Genomic DNA, 22,596 nt, shown 5'->3' with positions numbered 1-22,596 from the left:
CGCCATGGCCGCCCGAGGGGGTTTCCCCGCCATGGCCGCCCGAAGGGGTTTCCCCGCCGTGGTCACACCCACAGCCTGCTCCGCCGTGGTCACACCCACAGCCTGCTCCGCCATGTCCACGCCCACAGCCTGCTCCACGCCCACAGCCTGCTCCACGCCCACAGCCTGCTCCACGCCCACAGCCTGCTCCACGCCCACAGCCTGCTCCACGCCCACAGCCTGCTCCACGCCCACAGCCTGCTCCGCCCTGGAGGCTTCCTATTGTGTCTCCCTTGCCTGGTCTCCCCTGTCAGCCTCCAGGGCGCCCACCCTCCCACCCCTTTGGATGTTTATTAGGCGCGAGGACGCGCCTACCGGGAGGGGGGAGTAATGTTACAGTTCTGTGTTCCTGAGTTCTGTTTTTGTTTCAGTTTCGGTGTTCCGTTTCCCCCTGTCTTCTGTGTATTTTGGTCGGTTCTCGTTTATGTAACGTTAATGTATAGTGTGTGTTCTGCCTGTTGTTCCTGTGTTTTGAGATCTTTTGAATTAAACTCCTTGTATTGAAGAGCTCTGTCGTCTTCACCTTCCTCCTGCACTACACTCCCGTAACAGGTAGCATGAGTATCCTAGTGATTTGTATTTAAAACGTTAACTCATCCAGGAAAAACTACCTAAAGATACTACAGAAAGGAATTTCAAGAAAATAATTTTTATTATCAATTTTACATGCATCATTTCAAGCAAATTGAGGAAATATATTTACAGCAATTTTTCAAAGTTTTGGAGTCGGTAAGATTTTTTTATGTTTTTGAGAGAAGCCTTTTATGCTCACCAAGGCTAAATTTATTTGATAAAAAAATATATATTTAAAAAAAAAACTGTAAAATGGTTCAATATTATAAAAAATAAAAAAACTTTTGATCAAAGTCAGATTAATGTATCCCTGCAGAATAAAAAAAAAAAATATTCAACCAAAAACCAAACTTTTGAATGGTACTGTACATAAACATATTTTGTAGAGCTATTATATTCAATTTCATTTAGACAGAACAAATCTTATAAATTCCACAGATTTCAAAGCATGACATCTGTGTATTTTAGGTGCGAAGTGGCGACAAGTTCCTAATGTCACTATTCTGCATGAGTTGAAAGTAGAACAGCACGATCTCTTCATAGTTTTGGATGGAGATTCTCTCATTCACACCATGGAATCTAAAGGGAAGTGTAAGCGGTTTAATATTTAATTACTTTTACAGCTTCAGCAGGAGTACCATTTCTGTGTGTCCTACCTCGCAGAATCACCGGGTTTGTACCATGATGGGGCAAAGCGGTAAATATCCGGAGACAGTTCAGTGTAGTGCCGGCTGTCAGTGTTACCCACACAGATAGCTGTGAAAGGAAACCGCAGACAAAACTAAGAGTGAGAGAAGCTCTTCATGAGTCAATGATGTATGTAAGGGGCACTTAAACCCCTTATGTCAATAATGACTATGCTGAAAGCCTTACCAGGAGTTACAGCGACCTGAGGGAAAATGTCATGCACCGTTTTCTTTATGATCTGGTACCCGAATGTATCATCATCATAGGAGCTGATGGGCAGAGGGTCGAATCCACTCACCAACTCTATCTTCACACGCTCATCGGATATGGTGGATTCAGTCAGCTTTAGAACCTTTAGAAAGTGAATGGTGCATTAATTATTTAACATTTGGTTTTAGTAAACTTTATGAAATATATTCAAGTATGAAAATATGTAATGGAAGTACAACTATAGAATTTGCATTATTTGAAATGTAACCAACAGCAATTGAGTCATCATAATATTTGCCTACTCAATACAGATTGGTGTTCTTTTCTACCTAAATTAAAAATTATACAAAAAGATGGGTATAAAACTATACTTATAAATCAAACATAACAAACAAAGAAAAAGAAAAACATAGGTGGAATTAATAATAAATAAAACGCCTCGGTTACGTACAGTAACCCTCGTTCCCCGAGGAAGGGAACAGAGACGTACGTCATTGCTGACGAATGAGAATCGCTTGCGAGAGCCTATCTACTTCGATTGAAACTAAACGAGCCAATGCACATTGGCATGCGATAATTGCACCAGCTGCTGTGCATTGCGGCGCATCCTTCTTTTTCCGCTGAGGAGCCGGACTTGTGACTCGGCTGTCAATTGGAAGCTCTGCAACTGTGGTGAGGGGACGGGTAGACAGATACTCCTGCCTAGTTATAGGGGGAAAGAACACCAGCAGAGACGACAGAGCGGGCTCTGTCAAGGGAAAGACACGGGCTTGTCCGCAGAGGAGCTGATCGTGGAGGAATATACATATGGGGTCGCCACAGGGACTGCTACATATGGACACCCAGTCTAACACAGGTTCCACAATGCATACGAGTGTAGGCCTGGCATCAGACACTCCGCAACGTCTGACTGCCACAGGGGTGACGGAGGAACTCACAGGGTTAGCCATTTCAGGGGAACACTACTGGAGCAAATGGACGCACGCATCCGGCCCATGGGCCCTTCGTAAGCCAAGGCGATGGCATCCACTATCCAGTGGGCAATCCTCTGCTTGGAGACAGCTTTTCCCTTCTGCTGGCCTCCGTAACAGACGAAGAGCTGATCCGAGGCGGATTCAGTCTTCTTGCTCCCCTCAGGAACCTGACGATCAGGTCATGCTTTCCCAGTGACTTACCTTCGACTGCATCGTGATGTGCAGCGATAGCGGCAACATACACTTTGAGGGTGGAGGGAGACAGCCTTCGCTCCAACCCATCTTGCAGGAAGGAAAGCACGGCTCTGATCGAAGATGAATGAAGATGAATCCCGGTGGGAAGAGCACCACTCAACGAACAGGTCCCACTTCAGAGCATAGAGGTGCCTCGTTGAGGGTGCTCTAGCAGAAATAATGGTGTCTATCAGAAATGAGGGACAGCCCGAAGGGCAGGACTTTTTTACTGATATGCCCGTCCCTCGAACGCAAACCGCAGGAGCGGTCTGTGTCGAGGAGGAATCAAGACATGAAAGTACGCGTCCTTCAGGTCGATCACTGCAAACCAATCTTGGGGATGGATGCATTCGAAAATGCGTTTCTGCGTGAGCATCTTGAACGGGAGCTTGTGCAGGGAGCAATTCAAGGTTTACAGGTCCAAGATCGTTTATAGGTCCAAGTCCAAGATTGGCCTTTCTTGGGTACAATGAAGTAGGGGCTGTAGAACCCTGTCTTCATATTGGCTGGAGGAACCGGCTCGATCGCATCCTTCGCCAGTAGGACATCGATCTCTGCCCGCAAGACTGAACTTGGGAGCGTGTCGGGCGAACTGAATCGCATAACCGAGTCTAACGGTACGGATGAGCCAGCGAGACGGGGTGGGAAGCGCTAGCCAGGCTCCAAGACACCGTGCAAGCGGGACCACAGACGTACCCAGGGTGGGGCAGCGAGGTGGAATACAGGGACTCGGCTCAGGAGGCACTGAGTCGGCCTGAAGTGCCTCAGTGCCTTCGTGTGTTGTGCCACACTTACCTGGTTCCAGGGTGGGGCAGAGCGTGCATGGGAAGGCTTGGTGGCGTCCCCTCACTGCAATCTGTGCCCTCTTATGACCCAGAGATGGAACAAATTGCTCTTTTATAGAAAATGTGGATACCCGAGCTGCACTCTGCTGCCCGCTGGCGATGGAAGAGGCAAGGCATGGGAGCGTCACTCACTGCAATCCGCGCCCTTTTATGACCGAATTTCTCTCTTTCTGTTCCATTTGGCGGAACAGAAACAAAATGAAACCCGGTCCTCCTCCAGGGGAAGGAGAGGTGCGGACACTATCTCCTGGAGAGCAACTTCCTCCATCGCTGGGTCGCCCGTCTCAGGGCCGCTTGCCCTTACGCTTGCTGCCTGATTTAGCGGGGGCCTGGACGGGCTGGGCGCTCCTCTTGCAGCCAGCCACCTGCTGCCTGGGTGGAGAGCAGGGGCGGAGGTGGCTGCAGGGAGACGCCCTGAGCGACGAGCAGATGGAGGTGCCGCCGACGACTGGGTGGAGGCAGCAGCTGGTTGTCAGGACAGGATGTGCTTAATCTCCTCCGTCTGCTTCTGTGCTGCGGAAAACTGCTGGGAAAAGTTTTCCATAGCATCGCCAAAGAGGCCGGCCTGGCAGACAGGGGCGTTGAGGAGCCGCACATTGTCGGGCTTACGCATGCCAGGTACAGCCACAAGTGTCACTCCAGGACCACTAGCGTGGACATCGACCGACCCAGGGAGCGTGCAGTGACTTTCGTCGACCGGAGGGCGAGGTCCGTCGCTGTACACAGTTCCTGCATTACCTCTGGGTCGGAACCACCCTCGTGCAATTCCTTGAGCACCATGGCATGCAGGGCTGAGGCAGCTTCTCCACAGGCGAGAACTTACACGCACGGGAGGGAAGGCGTGGATTTCCCCGCCAGGAGGTAGCGGTCTTGGGACACAGCTGCATTGGCATAGACCGCTCCACCAGGGGGATCTCCACGTAACCCTTAGATGCTCCGCCATTGAGGGTAATGAGGGAGGAAGAAGCACCAGAACGGTTTCGGGCAGAAAAAGGTGCCGTCCATGCTCTGGTAACCTCTTCATGCACTTCCGGAAAGAAAGGCACTGGGGCGGGGCTGATAACCAGCACGGGCCGCCCCGAGATACCAATCGTCCAGCTGCGAAGGCGCGCTATCTTGGAGGCTCTGCGGGTAGCATTACAGAGGAGTGAGGGGCCCGAGGAGGCTGGCTCGGCGGGTTACCTCTTACTGTGATTTTCTTTAGTCTGAGGCTTATTCATTTCTCTTTTTGTGCAATTTTATTTTGTTACAAAAACAAAAATAACAAACCAGCAGGCGCAGCCCAGGTGAAAAAAAGTAACTCAAAAGTAACGTAATGCATTACTTTACATAAAAAGTAACTAATGCAATCAGTTTTTTTAGGGAGTAATGCAATATTGTAAAGCAATACTTTTAAAAGTTACTTTTCCCAGTATTAAATGTCTGTCTAATGGTTAACTAAGGGTTGAATTAAAACTTCCTTGGTTGTCAAGCATTGGTATTTCCTTCAGGAAATGCAAATCTAGTTAAAAGTATGAGCTAACAACATGTGTGAATTCTGTGGCTACAGCGTGACCTCTGACCTCCTGCAATGTCTGGGCTGAGTGGATGCGAAAATTGACAAAGGCCTCAGCATATGCCGGCATTACATTAATCTGTCAGAGAGAGAGAGAGAGAGAAATAGTCAGATTTCTATTCATGCTAAGTGTGTTTATTATATAAATTTGTGTATAAACAGAAAAAGAATGAATGTGAATAACAACCCACCTTGACACCTGAGTTAAACATTGTGACGGCAGTTGTTGTCCTCACAAAGGCATTTGTGTCAGGCTGTCCTTCCAAAATACTGCAAATGTGATTAGAAAGATCAGATCAGAGCATATACTCTTTTACTGAATTATTATATTAATTACTGTATTGAGCAATAATGTGGCCTACCCGCTAAGCAGTGAAGAGAAGAGCCACAGATTAGACATGATCATTTTGTGTGGCCAGCCGAACTAGAAGGCACATTAATAAAGAATAAAGCAATTCAGTATTTGTAGGAGTGTCATTAGCATTTTAATCATCTTTGATTTATCACCTTATGTGCCAGGTACTCAAAAGTAGCACTCTCAGGACCATGACCAAAAAGATTTGGCATCCGGTTCTTCTCCAAACTGGGAAATTATATAACAAAATATGAATTAATTAATCTATCTATCTATCTATCTATCTATCTATCTATCTATCTATCTATCTATCTATCTATCTATCTATCTATCTATCTATCTATCTATCTATCTATCTATCAGTAAACATCAACATTATACAATCTGAAACATTTAACAAAAAGTGTAAAACTAGTTTTAAAAAATAATAATAAACAGAAAAATGCTAGGGGGAATAAATAATAATTAAAACAAAAAGGTCACACTTTCCAATAAGGTCTCACTTGTTAACATTAGTTAAATAATAAAACAAAGTAAAATACATAAATAATAATAAAAAAGCTTATAAATATTTCTCAATAATTTAATATATCTTAATAGTTTATTTAGAGAGAAAGATAGCCTGCATGGCTTCTTTTAATATTGATTAAATGTTTTCATATCTTCACTGAAAATCGGTACTTTACACAGCAACTGAATGAGTGAAATGGAAAACAAATGCAAAAGTGTTTTGTGGAAATGTACATTACGTTAATGTTAATACATTATACAATACATTAATACGTTATATTACAGTGTTGAGGAAAGTTTTACATCCTAAACTTAACTAATTGCATTACTTAGTTACCTTTTATGGAAAGTAACGAATTACTTATGCTACTTTTGCGTTACCTTTACTTACCTTTGCTGGGCTAGTTTGTTTATTTTTGGGGCAATTTAATTTAATTTAGAATTTTGGGGCAATTTAATTTAGATAATAAATGTTTAGGCACTTTCACTTCAAAAGTGAAATGAATAAGCCTCAGCCACAGGCTTAAGGAAATGCAAATTCTCACCCGTACAGTAGAGGGCGCAGCACTTTTACTTCAGCAAATAAATTAAAAATATATAAATAAATAAACAAACACAAATATGATGTTTAACTAAAGTAATTTTTGCTTATTCGAATGGTTGAATTGGACCATCAAAAGCAAAGACATTGTTTAATATAGTGAGATTAATTACATAAATGTAATATATTTAATTATTGCAGTAATATTCTGAGTTTGCATTTCACTGTTTTTATTTATTTTGAGGAATACTGAATATTTTATATATATATAGTAAAATTCAAAAGAAATGCAGTACTTTAATAGTTACTTGAAAAGAGTAATCTGATTACTTAACTTGCGTTATTTGTAATGCATTTCCCCAACACTGATTATAACCTGCTATAATACAGAAGTTTTTAATACAGTAGAGTGACATTTTCTTATTTATTTTTCTACGTAAAATCTGTGCCAGACAGATATTAATAACAGCTTCTGCACTGGGTTTGTTCCCAACTGTTGCTTTTTAAAATGAAATATAAAGTTCCTTGTGAACAGCCCCATTGCAGGTGCAAAGAAAATATTTACATTAAGATCATGTTAACAGAGTTTTCATATTACAGTAAATTTGAACATATTTCCCTGCCTTCTGACAGCTGATGCCAAGATGCCAATGCTGCTCTCCCTGGGAGGCATGGATGAATGTCCTGGAGCGCTGCTGACACTCAGCTTTACTGTGGCCTGACCCTTCTCACTTACACCAATTCTAAGAAATCACACAAGACATAAATTACACAGTAGCTCAATCTCAAAATAATTATAATAATGCAGTAAAACAATGCTCTCACAGTGCAGCAGGTCCGTTTAGGCCATCTACTATACCATCCATAATCGTGAGACCTTCATCTAAAACATACAGAAGCTTCACCCCTCGACTTTTCAACAGTTTCACAATATTCACAGCACCTTTTGGGCCGCTAATCTAAGAAAAGCAAATAAACAGCTGAATTAAGACAAGCTTTGATTTCAGCAGATGAACTATGGTTAACATGTGACCTTGAGACTGACCTCCTCATCGTGACCCAAACCAATGTAGAAGCTTCTGCGAGGGGTGTAACCTCGTTCCAGCAGGTATTCCAGCGCCTGAAGAATGCCCTTCAAGATCAAACATTGTTACAGTTAGCTTTAGGTTGGAAAAACAGATGTGCAATTGTTTGAATGAAGAACAATGCAGCGTTGATTCACTGTACCATCACAGACTGTTTGTTGTCGATGGTTCCTCGTCCATAAATGAAGCCATTGAGCTCTTGAGCAGAGAAAGGAGGAACGTCCCACCCATCCGCCTCATCGGCCGGCACTACATCAATGTGAGCCAGCAGCATGTACGGCTCCAGATCAGGCTCTCTCCCAGGAACCGTGAACAAGTGGCTGTAGTTTCCCACCAACTCATGTTTGACCAGGCTGGATGATGAGAAGACCTTTGGGAAGACTGAGACAGCACAATTCATTATTAACAATCTTTAATGAAACAAACTTTAATTCTTCCCAGCTAACAAAAATATGTTTTTGCTATCATTGAATATGTTATTTCTGAATGTTCTCTGAACATTCAAAACCTCTCCAATTGTATTAGGTTGAAAGAAGAATGTCATATACACCTAGGATGGCTTAAGGGCGAATAAATCATGGGGTAATTAAAATTTTGGGGGGGAACTATCCCTTTAAGGGAACATTCCATTTGATCATTTTGCAAACATTAAGGGAACGTTACTTTCAAATGTTCTCTGAACATTCTGAAACATGTAGTAGTTAAACGTTGAATGAACATCCAACTAAAGAGTTTCAGTAAAAAAGTTCCATGAACGATGTATGAATAATGTTTTTGGGCTAATGTTTTGAGAACATTATTAAAGACCAAATAACTTCGAACACACATTCTATTAATGTTACTGGAAGAACATTTTTTCAAGAGAACCTTGTAAGTTCTGAGAACGCTCCCTGTTAGCTGGGTTTACACGTAAAACATGCAAAAAGAATCCATAAGTTCCCATGCTTTGGGTTTCATCAGTTTCTCACCCCTCCTTAGTAGCAGGTCAAACTCTTGCAGGGCACTTGTGTTCTGATTTGACTCTGAAAATGACACTGTGGGAATCTGAATTGCCACTATAGAAACATGAAAAACAAAAACAAAAACATGATAATCTGACCATGTTTATATGCACATTCTGCATTCTGATTAAGGGCAATATTCTGATTTAAGGTCCTTGCACACTGAAGTCCGAAATTTTCGCATGCGTTTTTTCGTATTCGTGAATATTCGTGATTCGGTGGCTCTAAACTGTCAAAACACCATTCAAAATGCTTGCTACGGACGCGAAAAACGCAGAAAATCGAACCTGATTCGATTTTTTTTTTGACGGACGAAAGTTTCGGAGGCAGTGTGCAAGCGTGATTGACATAACGTGAGGTCGTATTAATTTTTTAACGTGCGAAAATTTTGGATGCGAATTTCGGACTCAGTGTGCAAGGGCCTTTAGTCTTTATTCTGAAAAGAGGTTAGCATGTTTTTTTAGGCCCTAAACTCAATAATTCTCATTTATTTCATTAACAGACAAAAACACAATGCCAAAACTTTAACCCTATAAAGCTTAGTATGAGCTCAATATTCTCTTCTTTATGAGCCATAAAATCCCAATCAGTATCAAATATAATAAAAAACAACAAATGAGCAAACTTTTACAGTGAGGAAAATAAGTATTTGAACACCCTGCTATTTTGCAAGTTCTACCACTTGGAAATCATGGAGGGGTCTGAAATTGTCATCGTAGGTGCATGTCCACTGTGAGAGACATAATCTAAAAAAAAAAATCCAGAAATCACAATATATGATTTTTTAACTATTTATAAGTATTTGAACACCTGTCTATCAGCTAGAATTCTGACCCTCAAAGACCTGTTAGTCTGCCTTTAAAATGTCCACCTCCACTCCATTTATTATCCTAAATTAGAAGCACCTGTTTGAGGTCGTTAGCTGCATAAAGACACCTGTCCACCCCATACAATCAGTAAGAATCCAACTACTAACATGGCCAAGACCAAAGAGCTGTCCAAAGACACTAGAGACAAAATTGTACACCTCCACAAGGCTGGAAAGGGCTACGGGGAAATTGCAAAGCAGCTTGGTGAAAAAAGGTCCACTGCTGGAGCAATCATTAGAAAATGGAAGAAGCTAAACATGACTGTCAATCTCCCTCAGACTGGGGCTCCATGCAAGATCTCACCTTGTGGGGTCTCAATGATCCTAAGAAAGGTGAGAAATCAGCCCAGAACTACACGGGAGGAGCTGGTCAGTGACCTGAAAAGAGCTGGGACCACCGTTTCCAAGGTTACTGTTGGTAATACACTAAGACGTCATGGTTTGAAATCATGCATGGCACGGAAGGTTCCCCTGATTAAACCAGCACATGTCAAGGCCCGTCTTAAGTTTGCCAATGACCATTTGGATGATCCAGAGGAGTCATGGGAGAAAGTCATGTGGTCATATGAGACCAAAATAGAACTTTTTGGTCATAATTCCACTAAACGTGTTTGGAGGAAGAAGAATGATGAGTACCATCCCAAGAACACCATCCCTACTGTGAAGCATGGGGGTGGTAGCATCATGCTTTGGGGGTGTTTTTCTGCACATGGGACAGGGCGACTGCACTGTATTAAGGAGAGGATGGGGATTTTGGGGAACAACCTCCTTCCCTCAGTTAGAGCATTGAAGATGGGTCGAGGCTGGGTCTTCCAACATGACAATGACCCGAAGCACACAGCCAGGATAACCAAGGAGTGGCTCTGTAAGAAGCATATCAAGGTTCTGGCGTGGCCTAGCCAGTCTCCAGACCTAAACCCAATAGAGAATCTTTGGAGGGAGCTCAAACTCCGTGTTTCTCAGCGACAGCCCAGAAACCTGACTGATCTAGAGAAGATCTGTGTGGAGGAGTGGGCCAAATTCCCTCCTGCAGTGTGTGCAAACCTGGTGAAAAACTACAGGAAACGTTTGACCTCTGTAATTGCAAACAAAGGCTACTGTACCAAATATTAACATTGATTTTCTCAGGTGTTCAAATACTTATTTGCAGCTGTATCATACAAATAAATAGTTTAAAAATCATACATTGTGATTTCTGGATTTTTTTTTTAGATTATGTCTTTTACAGTGGACATGCACCTACGATGACAATTTCAGACCCCTCCATGATTTCTAAGTGGGAGAACTTGCAAAATAGCAGGGTGTTCAAATACTTATTTTCCTCACTATACATTACTATCATGTCAGGCTTTACAGGATTAAAACAGGCATGTCAGCCATTTTAATGTAATCTGAACATTTGCTCAATTAAGTTGTCAATTACTGTAATGTATTTAATTGGATATTTTATCTTTCCATAATCTGTAAATGACCAAATTCTGATTCAGAATATTCTGCATGTCTGCAAGTTTTTTCCCCCAAATAACACGTCAAAACCTCTTTCATTTATTTATAGTTATTACTATTCATCAGCTTTATGAAGCATTTATATATTTAAGCAGTTAGACTTTTGATAAAACTTAAGCTTTTCTTACCTTTGAAATTTTGCAGCAGATTCTTTCTCTGTTCTGGACTTAAATCAGGATAAATGGTGGTTGTATTTTCCCATTGTCCAAGTTCTGTATTCACTTTGAATGTAAATGTCCTACCGATCACAACAGAAAACAAAATTAAAACAGAAAGTAGGAGGATTCCCAGCAGTATTCCAGAAAATTTCAAAACGGTCCTCTTATTGATTTTGGTCTTCATCTTTCTGAAGTTCAAGAGGAATGAATGACAGTCATCTGTATGATCAGGGTTCACATTTCTTATTGCCTCTCTGTTTATGGAACATAAGGGGCCTCTGCTGGTGTGATATAGAGCCAATCACAAATGTGAAGAGCAAATGAGATGAAAATGAGACCGCCTGTTGCGTTTTGAGTGATCAACAACAGAGATATCGAAAGCTTTAAAGGAGAACTCCGGTCAATTTTAACATTGAGCTCATTTTTTTGTACATTTGGAGTGCTGTCAATACAGAGAACAACGACAAAAATCGGTGTTGCCTACACCGAGTTATTCTATTTTTAAAATTTGCACCCTATTGACTTCAATGGGGCAAGTAGTAAGCCTGCTTTTTAGCCTCTTAACATCCTTTAAGTGTCATTACAAGTGCTAAAAAGCAGGCTTACTACTTGCCCCATTGAAGTCAATAGGGTGCAAATTTAAAAAATAGAATAACTCGGTGTAGGCAACACCGATTTTTGTCGTTGTTCTCTGTATTGACAGCACTCCAAATGTACAAAAAAATGAGCTCAATGTTAAAATTGACCGGAGTTCTCCTTTAAAACAAATGAACAATTTAAAGTAATTTGCAGAATATTGAGCTGCAGTACTCCTAAGTAAATGCCTTCATTAATCATATAATTATCCTTACACCATTACATTACATATCTGTAAGGTCATATTTAGTAGAAAAAAAAGCAGCTGTATTCTGAAAATAAACTCAGATCATCCTTTTCTGATATTGATTATATTTAGGGGTTCACAAAGTGCAGCTATTAATACACTAATTTATTAATTCAGGAACTTATGCTTTTATAAAGCTTCCTTTTTTTAAGGCCACTGGTCCTATTTTTACAAAATTTGGCATCTAGAGATCCTCCTAATATTAATATAAATGATTTTCTTTATAAGCTCACAAAGAACAATCCTAAAGTACCCATGTAGCCTATCATTTTATCCCTTAAATCTCATCTTTGATCACCAAAATGACAATTAAAAAAAAAAATCCTCAAAAAATAGGAATAGCTTGAATGAAACCCTACACCCTTCCATCATTTAGTATACGCGGTTCTAGGAATATGCAAATTATCCCCGTCTCCACTAACTCACACCAGTTCTGAGATCCACTCGTTGACAAACCATGATTTTGAGACTGTCTTTGGTTCACTGCAGTTGGAGACAATACTCAGCAATGGTGTTGACTTGTGAATTTGCACATGATTTGCCTTAAAGCGTATTAAAAACACCAAAGATAACATTAAAAACTTGATTTCCACCAAAGGAGGACTTTAAGAGAACATATTTATTTACTCACAAATAAAACAAAGTACATGTTTAAAAACTGAAAGAGATCATACAAGACTCATTATTACAGCAGTGCAAGATGTAAGAGAAGAATGTAATTGTTCTTGAGTTCGGGTAGCTGAATCAGGATGAACGCTGACAACAGCACAAACAGCCCGCACAAATTTCAAATGGTATAAAATACACATCTAGGGTAAAAGATAATTCAGAGGAAACAATGAATGCACATGACTAGCCAACTACACATCCCATCAGTTCAAATAAAAAAATTCTATGAGGTATTTGAAGGCAGGTATGGTGGAAATATGATGTACAGTATTCATTGAGTTTCATTCAGTCCAATCACAGATACATTCCTCTGACACCACTTTATAAAAGATAGTCATATGAAGGATATCTTGCTGACTTGAGCCTGAGATGAATCCTTTGGCGTCAGTGTTAAGCTGTAGCGTCAGTGGCGGATGAGTCCTGTGAGGTGGATATGAGAGCATCATCATGCAGAGCAGTGAACGGATTGGAGAGCGGCTCTTCCATGGACGAGAAGATGAGGTACAGCAGGCAAGCCACCAGGAGAAAAACCACGATCTGAACCCACAGAGGCACCAGACGCTGCTGAATCTCCTGCCTCTCCAGTGTAGCTGGACTCAGTGGTGGTATTTCAGGGAATTTAAATTGCACTGGGCGTCCTGCAGCTCCCTTTATAGGCCGCCTCTTTGTAGCACTGCAGGCGGAAAAAAGACATTAGAACTGATTTACACAGTCAAAATTAAAGCAGAGGCATGCTAATCAATAGTTTCCGAACAATGGTAGTACTTAAGTATGAGAAAGGTATCACAGATGATACTCACTAGATTCCAGTGGGGGTTTTGGCAGTGTCGGGGAACATCTCTGAGAGAACATCTATCACAGGTTCCTATTGGCCAGAGAAAAAAATAAAAACAAAACAGTCTGAATGAGATAAACTACATGTAAAGGTGTAGTCTACAATAGAAATGAAAGTGAAGCAGTATATCATAAAAATATTGGAGGATAGAGTGAAGAGGAAGAGAAATACCAGCACAGACCCAAGAAAAACATGGGGCAGATTTGCAAGTCATTTGGAAAGCACAATCACAGTGTAATGGGATTAAAAAAAAAGGCATCTAATTATAATAATATATTTTAAAAATGATGAAAAAAGATGCAACATTTTTTTTGCATCATTACTCCAGTCTTCAGTGTCATATGATTCTTCAGAAATAATTCTAATATGATGATTTGATGCTCAAGAAACATTTATTATTATCATAATCAATGTCGAAAACAGTTGTGCTGCTTCATATTTTTGTGGTGATAGTGATACACAATGCATTTTTCCAGGATTGTTTAATGAATATAACATTCAAAAGATCTGCATTTATTTGAAATAGAAATATTCTGTAAAAATGTCTTTACTGTCACATTTGATCAATTTAATGCATCCATGCTGGATAAAAAGTTAATTTGTTACTTAAATCTAATCTTACTGACGGAATAGTAGTGTAAATCTTTTTATAATAATTATATATATTTTCATGACAATTTCCTCAAATTCTCAGAAGCCAACTATAAAGAGGAAAAAAATATATATTCCCATGCTTATCACAATGATTGGTACATTTGTAAAGCACAATCAATTTTTTCCTAATGCTTTTGGGTTGAAACAGGTGATGAAGAGTGTAACAGTGCGGCTCAGCCATACAGGGTTTAAGAATCATGTGAGCTGCATTCATGCGCATTAAGATCGAAGACACATGGGTCAGAAACAAGAAAGCCAGGCCTTTGATAGAACTCATGAGCGCTTTCCTCTCTCTGACCTACCTACCAAACACCAATGCAGTGACTTCACGGTATATTAAATCAGGAGAAAGAAAGCAGTACTAAAAATATACTACATTTTTTCCTTTGTATATTTCACAGAGGGTAAGTCAGTGCAATAAAGTGAGAAAAGGAAGAAACAAAAGAAAACTCAGAGGGATTTCCCAAAGGACAGAGGGAGTGTGAAAGCCCATTAGATGTCTGGCAATGCAATATGTCTGCTGAATTAAACATCAACCGAAAGAGTGAGGACAAAGGAAGAGGCAGACCCTGAGGAGAGAAGAGCAAGGCTGAGGGGGAAAGCAGTTACTGTGATAGTTTGTTTCTGATGGGCTGATGGAGATGTTAAACAAAGAGATCTGCCTGTCATGGTGTCTTTATCCAGCCTCATGTAGCCCTGATGAGAAATAAGAGCTTTTGTCAGACATGAATGCTGCTGTTAAAGCAAACATATTATCTGTAGCCACAAACCCGCAGGGCCCTGCTGTCCACCGTCTGCTCGGTTCTCTGACCAAATCTCCTCTCAATCTCTGTTTCCTTTGACTGAGGACTGAATCTGTTCTCAATCTGCAGACAAAACAAATACAATCACACAGCAAGAACAAACCCCTAAGACTTAAAACTACAACTAATTAAAACAAAATCACTGCCAGCCAATCATCTCATAATTATTGAGATATCTCAGTTCAGACTCCCCTCTTCCACCATCTGAGTGATGCTGAAGGTTGAGTACTGGGACCCACTCTGACCCAAAGACCCATTCTGGGAGGAGTCTAAAGACTTGTGCTGAATCTTTCCCTGCAAGAGAACCAAACTGAATAAAGCACAAGTGGAATGTATGCAAAGCAATATGACATCCGGAACAGTCAATCAGATGTAGCACCGACAGCCCACAATCCTTCAGTGCAATGGAATCAAACAATCCTAAAAAACTAAAAGTGCAAGTGCATAAAATACAGTGTCTAAATCTCTTAAATCTTTCACAACACAAAATCTGTGGAAGAAACAAATGATAGTGTAATTGACCCCTTTATGCCCTGCAGAAAAGGATCAGGTAGGACGCTTTAAAATTGTGCCCATAAGAACGGTTCATACTGTACATTTACAAATCCAGCTGAGGGCATAAAGCAGCGGGGGTAAAAATCTCTGCTCTGACTGAACATGCCCACCTGTGAATGTGAAAAATGCAATTCAACATACATCACAATTTAATGCCATACTAACTTTAACCACAGAGTGGTACTATTGTTCATGTTCACACTACTGAAAAACCACATTGAGACATTAAAGCTGCATAATTTTTTTTATATTGAAATACTTTATTCTGTCTAGCTTAATATGCAGAAACAACTATTAGTAGCTTCTGTAGGTTGAAACAACAAAGCTCTGCTGAGCTAAACATTGTTATGTTTGGTGCTTGCCTCTCTTTGGTGTGTGGGTGAAACTGGGTTAGATGAAAGCTCCAGAAAAATGTAATAAAGCCCATATTTTCTAAGCAAATAATGTCAAAAAAGTACAGAGTATCTGCAGGGCAAAAAAATAATATAATAATAATAATAACAACAATAACAATTATATATATATATATATATATATATATATATATATATATATATATATATATATATATATATATAAAAAATCTATAATATAATATAATATATTATATATATAAAAATAAATGAAAAAAATAAAATTTAAGGCTTTTTAAGACCTGCACAATTTTTTTTTTAAATAATAATAATACCATATTTCCATTCAGAACAAATCGATACTATCTCAAGATTAATCATGCAACGCAGAATCTTTTGCTCAATTAAACAGGCTACGGTACACCATAAACTGGGAATTTAATACTGCTTATCAGTAAAACAGAACTAGGGCTGGGTATTGACAAATTTCACAATTCGATTCAGATTCGATTCAATATTGATTATTTGGGATATCAGGTACAATACAAGGCAAATTTTCTTAATTTAAAAACAAATCTCTTAACTAATGCTGTAAACTATAGTCAGTTGTAGCCTATAGGCTTCATTAGCCAACTATAATATTGAAGGTAAAAATGTACTGATTTGTATACAAACACTTAAATTACACTTATTTATTTTTATAATAATAAAGTTATATGAAATACAAACATTTAAATGGAGGCTGTCATAAAAACATGCCAGATTTATTCAAACATGCATTCAAAATTGAAGAACATTAAAAATTATAATGAATGTGTAATATGGTGCATATATTTAGCAAAATGCTCCTCTCTAGAGTTAATTTTTCTAGCTGACTAACGAGTTTATGGTCACTGGATATGGTTTTTGCTGGTTTATGGTTTAAAGCTGATTTACTGACGTCTTTCCACAGGTGAAACACTGAGCGATTCCATGTCACATGATACGGAATTCGATAAGTTGTACGCTACCTTTTAACATACTTTCAGATGCTCATTCAAGTTTATTTCGTGCGGTAACTGGTATTATTAAGGCGGAAGAGAAGATCATGTACGCTCCACGCTGCTGCTGCTCTTGAGCTGAGCTGCGCCAGAGCGATCTCACGCCACAGCGCCAAAACGGTATTTATGTTTTTGAATTTCGTAAGAAAATGGATGTAATTTGAAATCTGAGACATTGTTTTATATCAATAGTAACAAAGCACAAAGATTATTGCGATTTATTGGATGGGATGCGCGCTACAATGTTACATTCATTCATCAACTGAAAACAGGATGACTAACCGATTCTTGGGATTTAAGAATCGATATAGGTTCGTAAAAATGAGAATCGATTAAAATCGAGAAATCGATATTCTTTACCCAGCCCTACTGCAAGTACTTAAAACATTTCAATACATATTGAATAAAACGTGTGTTGAGTATTTTATGTATCAATATATTAATACATATAGTCACCAATATTGACCACGATGAATTGTGCACAATAAGATCTAGAACATGCATTTAGATTTTTTTTTTTTTACCAAAAAAACTTTTAAATATGTCATTTTGGTGATCAAAGAGTAGTTTAAGAGATAAAATTGTTGACTACAGGGGGACTTTAGGACTCTTTTTAAGGACGCACAGAACCCTAAAGTGTCCTAAGCTGCCCAATATAGCAACATTGGTTCTTTAGGGCAAGATTATCTGTGTTTGCCATTATTTATGACACCCTTTTATGATGCTTGTAGCATTGAAATTATATACTTCAGCTTTAAAATCCATCATACCACTGAATGAGCTTGAGTTACCATCAAGGGCCTCTTTGCTACATCAAAAGTGTCAATCTCACATACATAATTTATGGCCTTACACAACAAAACTGATGGACAGCTGGTTTGCCTTGCCTCTTTACACAGAAAGACCCAAGCAACAACTGTTGTCCATGTTAATAATCAAACCACACTCACAGCAGAATATGGAGAGTCAGATGAGATAATGGATGAATCATGTTTCAGTCTCAGGGAAGTAACAAAGGATGAATTCAGGTGCATGTAAAGCCACTTACTTTGCTTGCCGTTTTGCTGGTCTCTGTACGGGACACGGTTTTAGACCGAAGCTGCTCTGAGTCTAGAATACATGCAAAATGAAAATGTATTACTAGCAAAAACAATAACAGACAAAGTCTTTAAGAGAAACACAATACATCTTTTTTTTTTTTTACTATAAATTAGTGATGGGACACATTGGTTGACAAGATGTAAAAAAAAAAAAAAAAATTTAGCTTTTCGAAGACGCTCTCCCAAGTGGGTAAATTTGAAAACACAGTTTTCATGTTGTAGTGTGGACAGTGAAAACAGAGGCATTTGAAAATGATGACGCATGCTTAGTCATGTGATGCAAATTGTCACGAAAGAAATCTATGTTAGAACGGTATGTGCCTGCCAACTATGTGCCATTCACTTTCACAGTGTTGCTAAAGATAAATGTTACTTCGTACAATTTTCATATTACATTCCTGAACATGTAAAGATATTTTGCTAATAAACCGATCATGCCAGAAGAATGGCGCAAGAACTGTATTATGTCTGGTATCATTTCAGTGAGCTTTTATTACACATTAAGCATGCGCAGTAAGATGATTTTTTGCATTATCCGATGTTTCAGCGTGAAACTTTTGAGAAATGTGTGGGCAGAGAGCGTTTTAAAACAAAAATGCGGTTCTCAAATGCATATGCATTAATGTAGACATAGCCTTATTTAGCATGCAAACGGGTCTCAAGAGTTTTAAAGTCCTCTAAATTGGGGTCAGTTGAACCCAAAGAAGCCCATTTATTCAAGGATTTGTTAAACCGATCAATCGTCTAATCATTCAGGTAACCCATTGAATATTCGAGAGTCAATGCTGCCTCCTACCGGAGTCCTTATCCTCGTCTTCCTCCCTCTCAGCTTCTTCCTCACTGTCCGAGTAGAGGCCTGCGTCCCCTGTGCCGTTGACCCTGTGCTGTGATGTCTGTGCTGAAGAATCCAGCAGCCTTTTCAGCTTCTTTTCATATAAAGCTCTAGTGGAAGCTGCTTAGAACACACACACACACACACACACACACACACACACACACAAGAACATGTTGAATTTATAGCATAATCTGTTTTGAAAGGAAAAGACTGTGACTCAAACAGACTGACCTACAATGGGTCCGGCTTTAACCCCATACTGGAGCAGTTTGGCTTTCAACTGATCATCAGTCAGTGAGCGCAGGTCTACCATGTCTGCCGCCTCTTCTTTCTCGGCCTGTACAGGGAAATAAACACACAACAAACTATTTAATCAAATCCTCTGGAGGCAGTGAAATTATAGCGATTCATCATGGTGGAGTGAGGAATCAGCACATTTTAGCATAATCTAATAAACATATGCTGACACTAGCTTGCCAAAGGGTGAACCTCGGCTCACGCAATCCTCAATAGACTCTTGTTTTGAGGCTTTCTCGCCTTTGCATCTTGCACTGACACGTTCTGAAAAGGGGTCGCATCCAATATTAGCTGCCGTAGCAGTTTCCCAAACCCATACCAACCTCAGGCTGAAGAAACTTCTTCACATTTTAGCAGAATTGAGCAAAAACGCTTTCCACGATCAAGCACAAAAATAAGGTGTACAGAAAAGAGCCAGATAAAGTGAGTTCGGATGGAAAGTTAACATATTTGTGACGAATTCCGGAGATATTATATAGAAAAACTTCAATAAATAAAAAACAGTGTTGTACAAATATTTAAAGGTTTGCATGGTTATGTAAAACCAGAAGAAATGCACAGCAGTGCTAATGGATCAGAACAGATGGCATTTATCTGAGCCGTTTCAATGCAGCATTTAGTCAGAAAACCCTCTAGCAATTTGTTTCTCAAACATTTAGGCGGCAGACCACTTCAACAATAAAACAAAAATTGCAGACCACTAATAGTCTCATTTGCTAGTCTTCACCGATCCTGCCTTGAGCCACCAATAATATCCATACTTTTTCCAAGCAAAAATGCTAGACAGCAGTTTTGTGCTTATTTGACTGGAATTTATTAGATGTCTACTTTCAGTTAATGACCCTAAATGAGCCGTCTGTTTGCTAGCTAAGATGTTAGACCAAAACGCTAGCGAGACAACAGAAACGCTTAAAAACAAGTTATTGTGTGTAAATATATAGTATTTAGTATTAAAACTTTCAATTAGCTTTTATTTTTATATTTTCAGTTTCATTTTCATTTTCATTTTAAGTAACTTTATGTGCTTTATACCATATAATAGTATTTTTATTCAGCTTTCATTTTTTTATTTCAGTTTTAGTAATTTTAGTTCATTAACTTAAACATATTTTATTTCAGTTAATTGCCAATGCAACAATTCCAATTTTCAAGTTCTTCATCTAATTTTTATATTAGCTTTATTTCAATTACCAAAAAATATTTTTAATAGTTTTAGTTAACAATACTAAATATAGTCACAAACAACTTGGTTTTCATTACCTCGGTCAGTCTACACAAATCACACGTCGCATGTTGCAATTAAACACAATGAGTGACGGTTTTTATCCTGTTGCTCATTCTTTAAAAAGTTCTTAACATTTTCTTATAATTAACTAAAATTGCACCAGTAATAGATTCAAAAGGGTGTTAATTTAAAAAGTTTGGTATTGTAAAATATAAAACAAGAAATTGCCAACTCATAACCTGGCCAAAGGCATGCTACTTTCCAGGGCAACACCACTTTGGTCATCACAAAGTGCACACTTCTAATCATAAACGGAGAATTCGACACCCGAGTCTAAGATGGCCCTGACCCAGATTCCCCAGCCCCCTTTGAGGGCCCCCGACCCACACACACACCTGCAGTGGTCTTGCACACGACCAGAGTTTGTGTGTGTGTGTGACAGCTGGAGCCTTATTCTACAACTTTGAGGGATCATGTTTCAGTCTCACTCAGAAAAAATAATTTTTTTCTCATTTCGACAGAACAGTCTTTGATGTTCAGCGATGCATGCATGCTTTAACTGTATTTCACTGCAGTTGGGAGCTGACAGGCAATGACCTACAAAACCCTCAACAGCTTGAAAGCAAAGAACATATGGGTATGAATATTCACAGCACATATCAAATCCATTTCAATCACGCCACCTTGCGTCAAACTACTGGATAGACAAGTGTGGATATAGAAACAGTTTGGGGAATCCTACAAAACCTGTCTGCAAGATGTCAGACATATTGTGAATCAAAACACTGTCAAGAGCAGAAAGACAAATCTTCAGGAATGAAGATTAATAGCGTGACCTCTACAGCTGCTAAACCTGCGTTTTAACTCACGCTGGCAATAAGATGATGATCCTCCTCTTCATCACTAGAGAAATCTGTGCTGTTTGTCCTCACATGTTTCAGATAAAGCTCCACATAAGCGTGTTTCTTGCTCTCGGGTGGCGGTAGATCCACATTATGCGCTATGAGCGCCGACATCAGCCTCTCTTTGGAGAAGTGAGCTGGGTCTTCAACAAACACCGGCATGTGTCAGCTGTGGAAAACTAACACATCTGAAAATCCAAGCCCTGAGGAAATGAGTTTTGAGAGTCCAAACAGCCTTGTCACCAACAGCTGCTCACTAGGCTCTCCTTATATGCGCGCTCAGAAACGCCTATTGATTCATTCATGCGGCCTAGTCATGCAAAATAAAATAAAAATATATATATAAAACACGACTGTACAAGTTTAAATCAAAACAGAAGTCACAGGAGACCAGAAACGCGCGGATAATAATTTATGGTCGATAACGTTAGCAGCTTGCAGGTAATAAATGGCAATCTAACGTTAGCCTGTTTGGTCATTGTTTGCGCGTGACCTGTTCAACGCGAAAAAATATGAAACCGATGTTTGCAAACTCACCTTGCTAGAAACTGTAGTGCTTTTCACTGCGGACAAAGAGCAAATGCTGTTTTAAACAAGACTCAAAGAAGCAACGTTAACTTACCTGGATAGTATTTTAATATCCGCGCGCTGACATGACGTCCTCTGGTTAATAATGACAACGTCACAAGTTGGATGTTTTCCCGCCATTTCTTTAAAGGCATGTCAACTGAAAAATATATAATTCTATCGTTAGTGTTTATGTATTTTAAACATGTAAGGGTTAGAGTGGTAATGACCAAATGAATAAATAAGCCTACAGGACCTAGTGAAATACTGAACTGATTTGATTATTTTGATTATTTCTTACTTGTAGATTACATGAAAGTCGTCATCATGAAATCAAAATGGAAAATTCTAATTTTGTATGGAATATTGCAGTATTTATTATAAATGGTTTAGCCTATCCGTGTACATAATTTATTTATTTAGCCTATTTATTTATTTTAAGTTCATGTGCTCACTTAGTGCTCAAAATAACTTCCCCTCCCTCTTGCAGCAACAGCTCTTCTCTGATGATGTGTTTACTGTTTTTACAACTTGTCACTCACATGACATCACAGCAAAAGCAAACCAAAACCATCCAATCAATTCCTGATGGACCAAATCAAATCCTGCCCTACGTTTTGCTTGTTTGATAATCCGGTACACTTGGATATACAATAGAGCGCTGCAGTGATGACCTTTTTTTGTAGGCCAACCCAGAAGTTTGCATCACACTCTTAGATAAGCTTTTTGATCACCAA

The 22,596-nt window shown here is 39.4% G+C and overlaps 2 protein-coding genes across 8 annotated transcripts; both read right to left on the bottom strand.

The window, feature by feature from the left end:
• Nucleotides 1-672: 672 nt before the first annotated feature.
• pm20d1.1 (peptidase M20 domain containing 1, tandem duplicate 1) lies at nucleotides 673-11,327 on the bottom strand. The gene is made up of 13 exons (XM_084429333.1): nucleotides 11,112-11,327; nucleotides 8,577-8,663; nucleotides 7,751-7,989; nucleotides 7,569-7,655; nucleotides 7,349-7,482; nucleotides 7,147-7,266; nucleotides 5,625-5,700; nucleotides 5,480-5,541; nucleotides 5,309-5,387; nucleotides 5,125-5,196; nucleotides 1,486-1,651; nucleotides 1,269-1,368; nucleotides 673-1,191 (listed from the first exon to the last, which is right to left on the bottom strand). The coding sequence occupies exons 1-13, from the start codon at nucleotides 11,323-11,325 to the stop codon at nucleotides 1,077-1,079; spliced, it is 1,551 nt and encodes a 516-aa protein (XP_084285459.1). The 5' UTR covers nucleotides 11,326-11,327; the 3' UTR covers nucleotides 673-1,076.
• Nucleotides 11,328-12,624: 1,297 nt separating this feature from the next.
• lemd1 (LEM domain containing 1) lies at nucleotides 12,625-22,023 on the bottom strand. Of its 7 annotated transcripts, none has more exons than XM_084427190.1 (10): nucleotides 21,915-22,023; nucleotides 19,100-19,205; nucleotides 18,830-18,988; nucleotides 17,982-18,043; nucleotides 15,582-15,650; nucleotides 15,180-15,279; nucleotides 14,953-15,050; nucleotides 14,792-14,878; nucleotides 13,494-13,558; nucleotides 12,625-13,366 (listed from the first exon to the last, which is right to left on the bottom strand). In XM_084427190.1, exons 2-10 carry the CDS (start codon nucleotides 19,179-19,181, stop codon nucleotides 13,084-13,086), a joined length of 1,005 nt encoding a protein of 334 aa, XP_084283316.1. In that variant the 5' UTR covers nucleotides 19,182-19,205; nucleotides 21,915-22,023; the 3' UTR covers nucleotides 12,625-13,083. The 7 variants fall into 7 exon arrangements, with proteins under 7 accessions (XP_084283316.1, XP_084283318.1, XP_084283317.1 ...); XM_084427192.1 differs by having other exon boundaries at nucleotides 18,830-18,985; XM_084427191.1 differs by having other exon boundaries at nucleotides 21,830-21,915.
• Between the last annotated feature and the right edge of the window lie 573 nt (nucleotides 22,024-22,596).

The sequence above is a fragment of the Rutilus rutilus genome, assembly GCF_951802725.1.
Source record: "Rutilus rutilus genome assembly, chromosome: 13".
In the NCBI taxonomy this organism is placed as follows: domain Eukaryota; kingdom Metazoa; phylum Chordata; class Actinopteri; order Cypriniformes; family Leuciscidae; genus Rutilus; species Rutilus rutilus.
The sequence above is the reverse complement of the archived record's forward strand: the minus strand, read 5'-3'. Positions and strand labels throughout refer to the sequence as shown.

Bases quoted from the DNA above. Each gene is read 5' to 3' on its own strand.
- pm20d1.1 (XM_084429333.1), bottom strand. From the start codon at position 11,325: ATGAAGACCAAAATCAATAAGAGGACCGTTTTGAAATTTTCTGGAATA. The intron at 7,656-7,750 runs GTACAGTGAATC...TTGATCTTGAAG, and splicing joins ACAACAAACAGTCTGTGATG to GGCATTCTTCAGGCGCTGGA. The intron at 5,701-7,146 runs GCAGGGAAATAT...ATAATTTCCCAG, and splicing joins TTGGCATCAGCTGTCAGAAG to TTTGGAGAAGAACCGGATGC.
- lemd1 (XM_084427187.1), bottom strand. From the start codon at position 21,454: ATGCCGGTGTTTGTTGAAGACCCAGCTCACTTCTCCAAAGAGAGGCTG. The intron at 15,051-15,179 runs AGGGGAGTCTGA...TGTTTTGTCTGC, and splicing joins CATCACTCAGATGGTGGAAG to AGATTGAGAACAGATTCAGT. The intron at 13,367-13,493 runs GTGAGTATCATC...TTCCGCCTGCAG, and splicing joins AAAACCCCCACTGGAATCTA to TGCTACAAAGAGGCGGCCTA.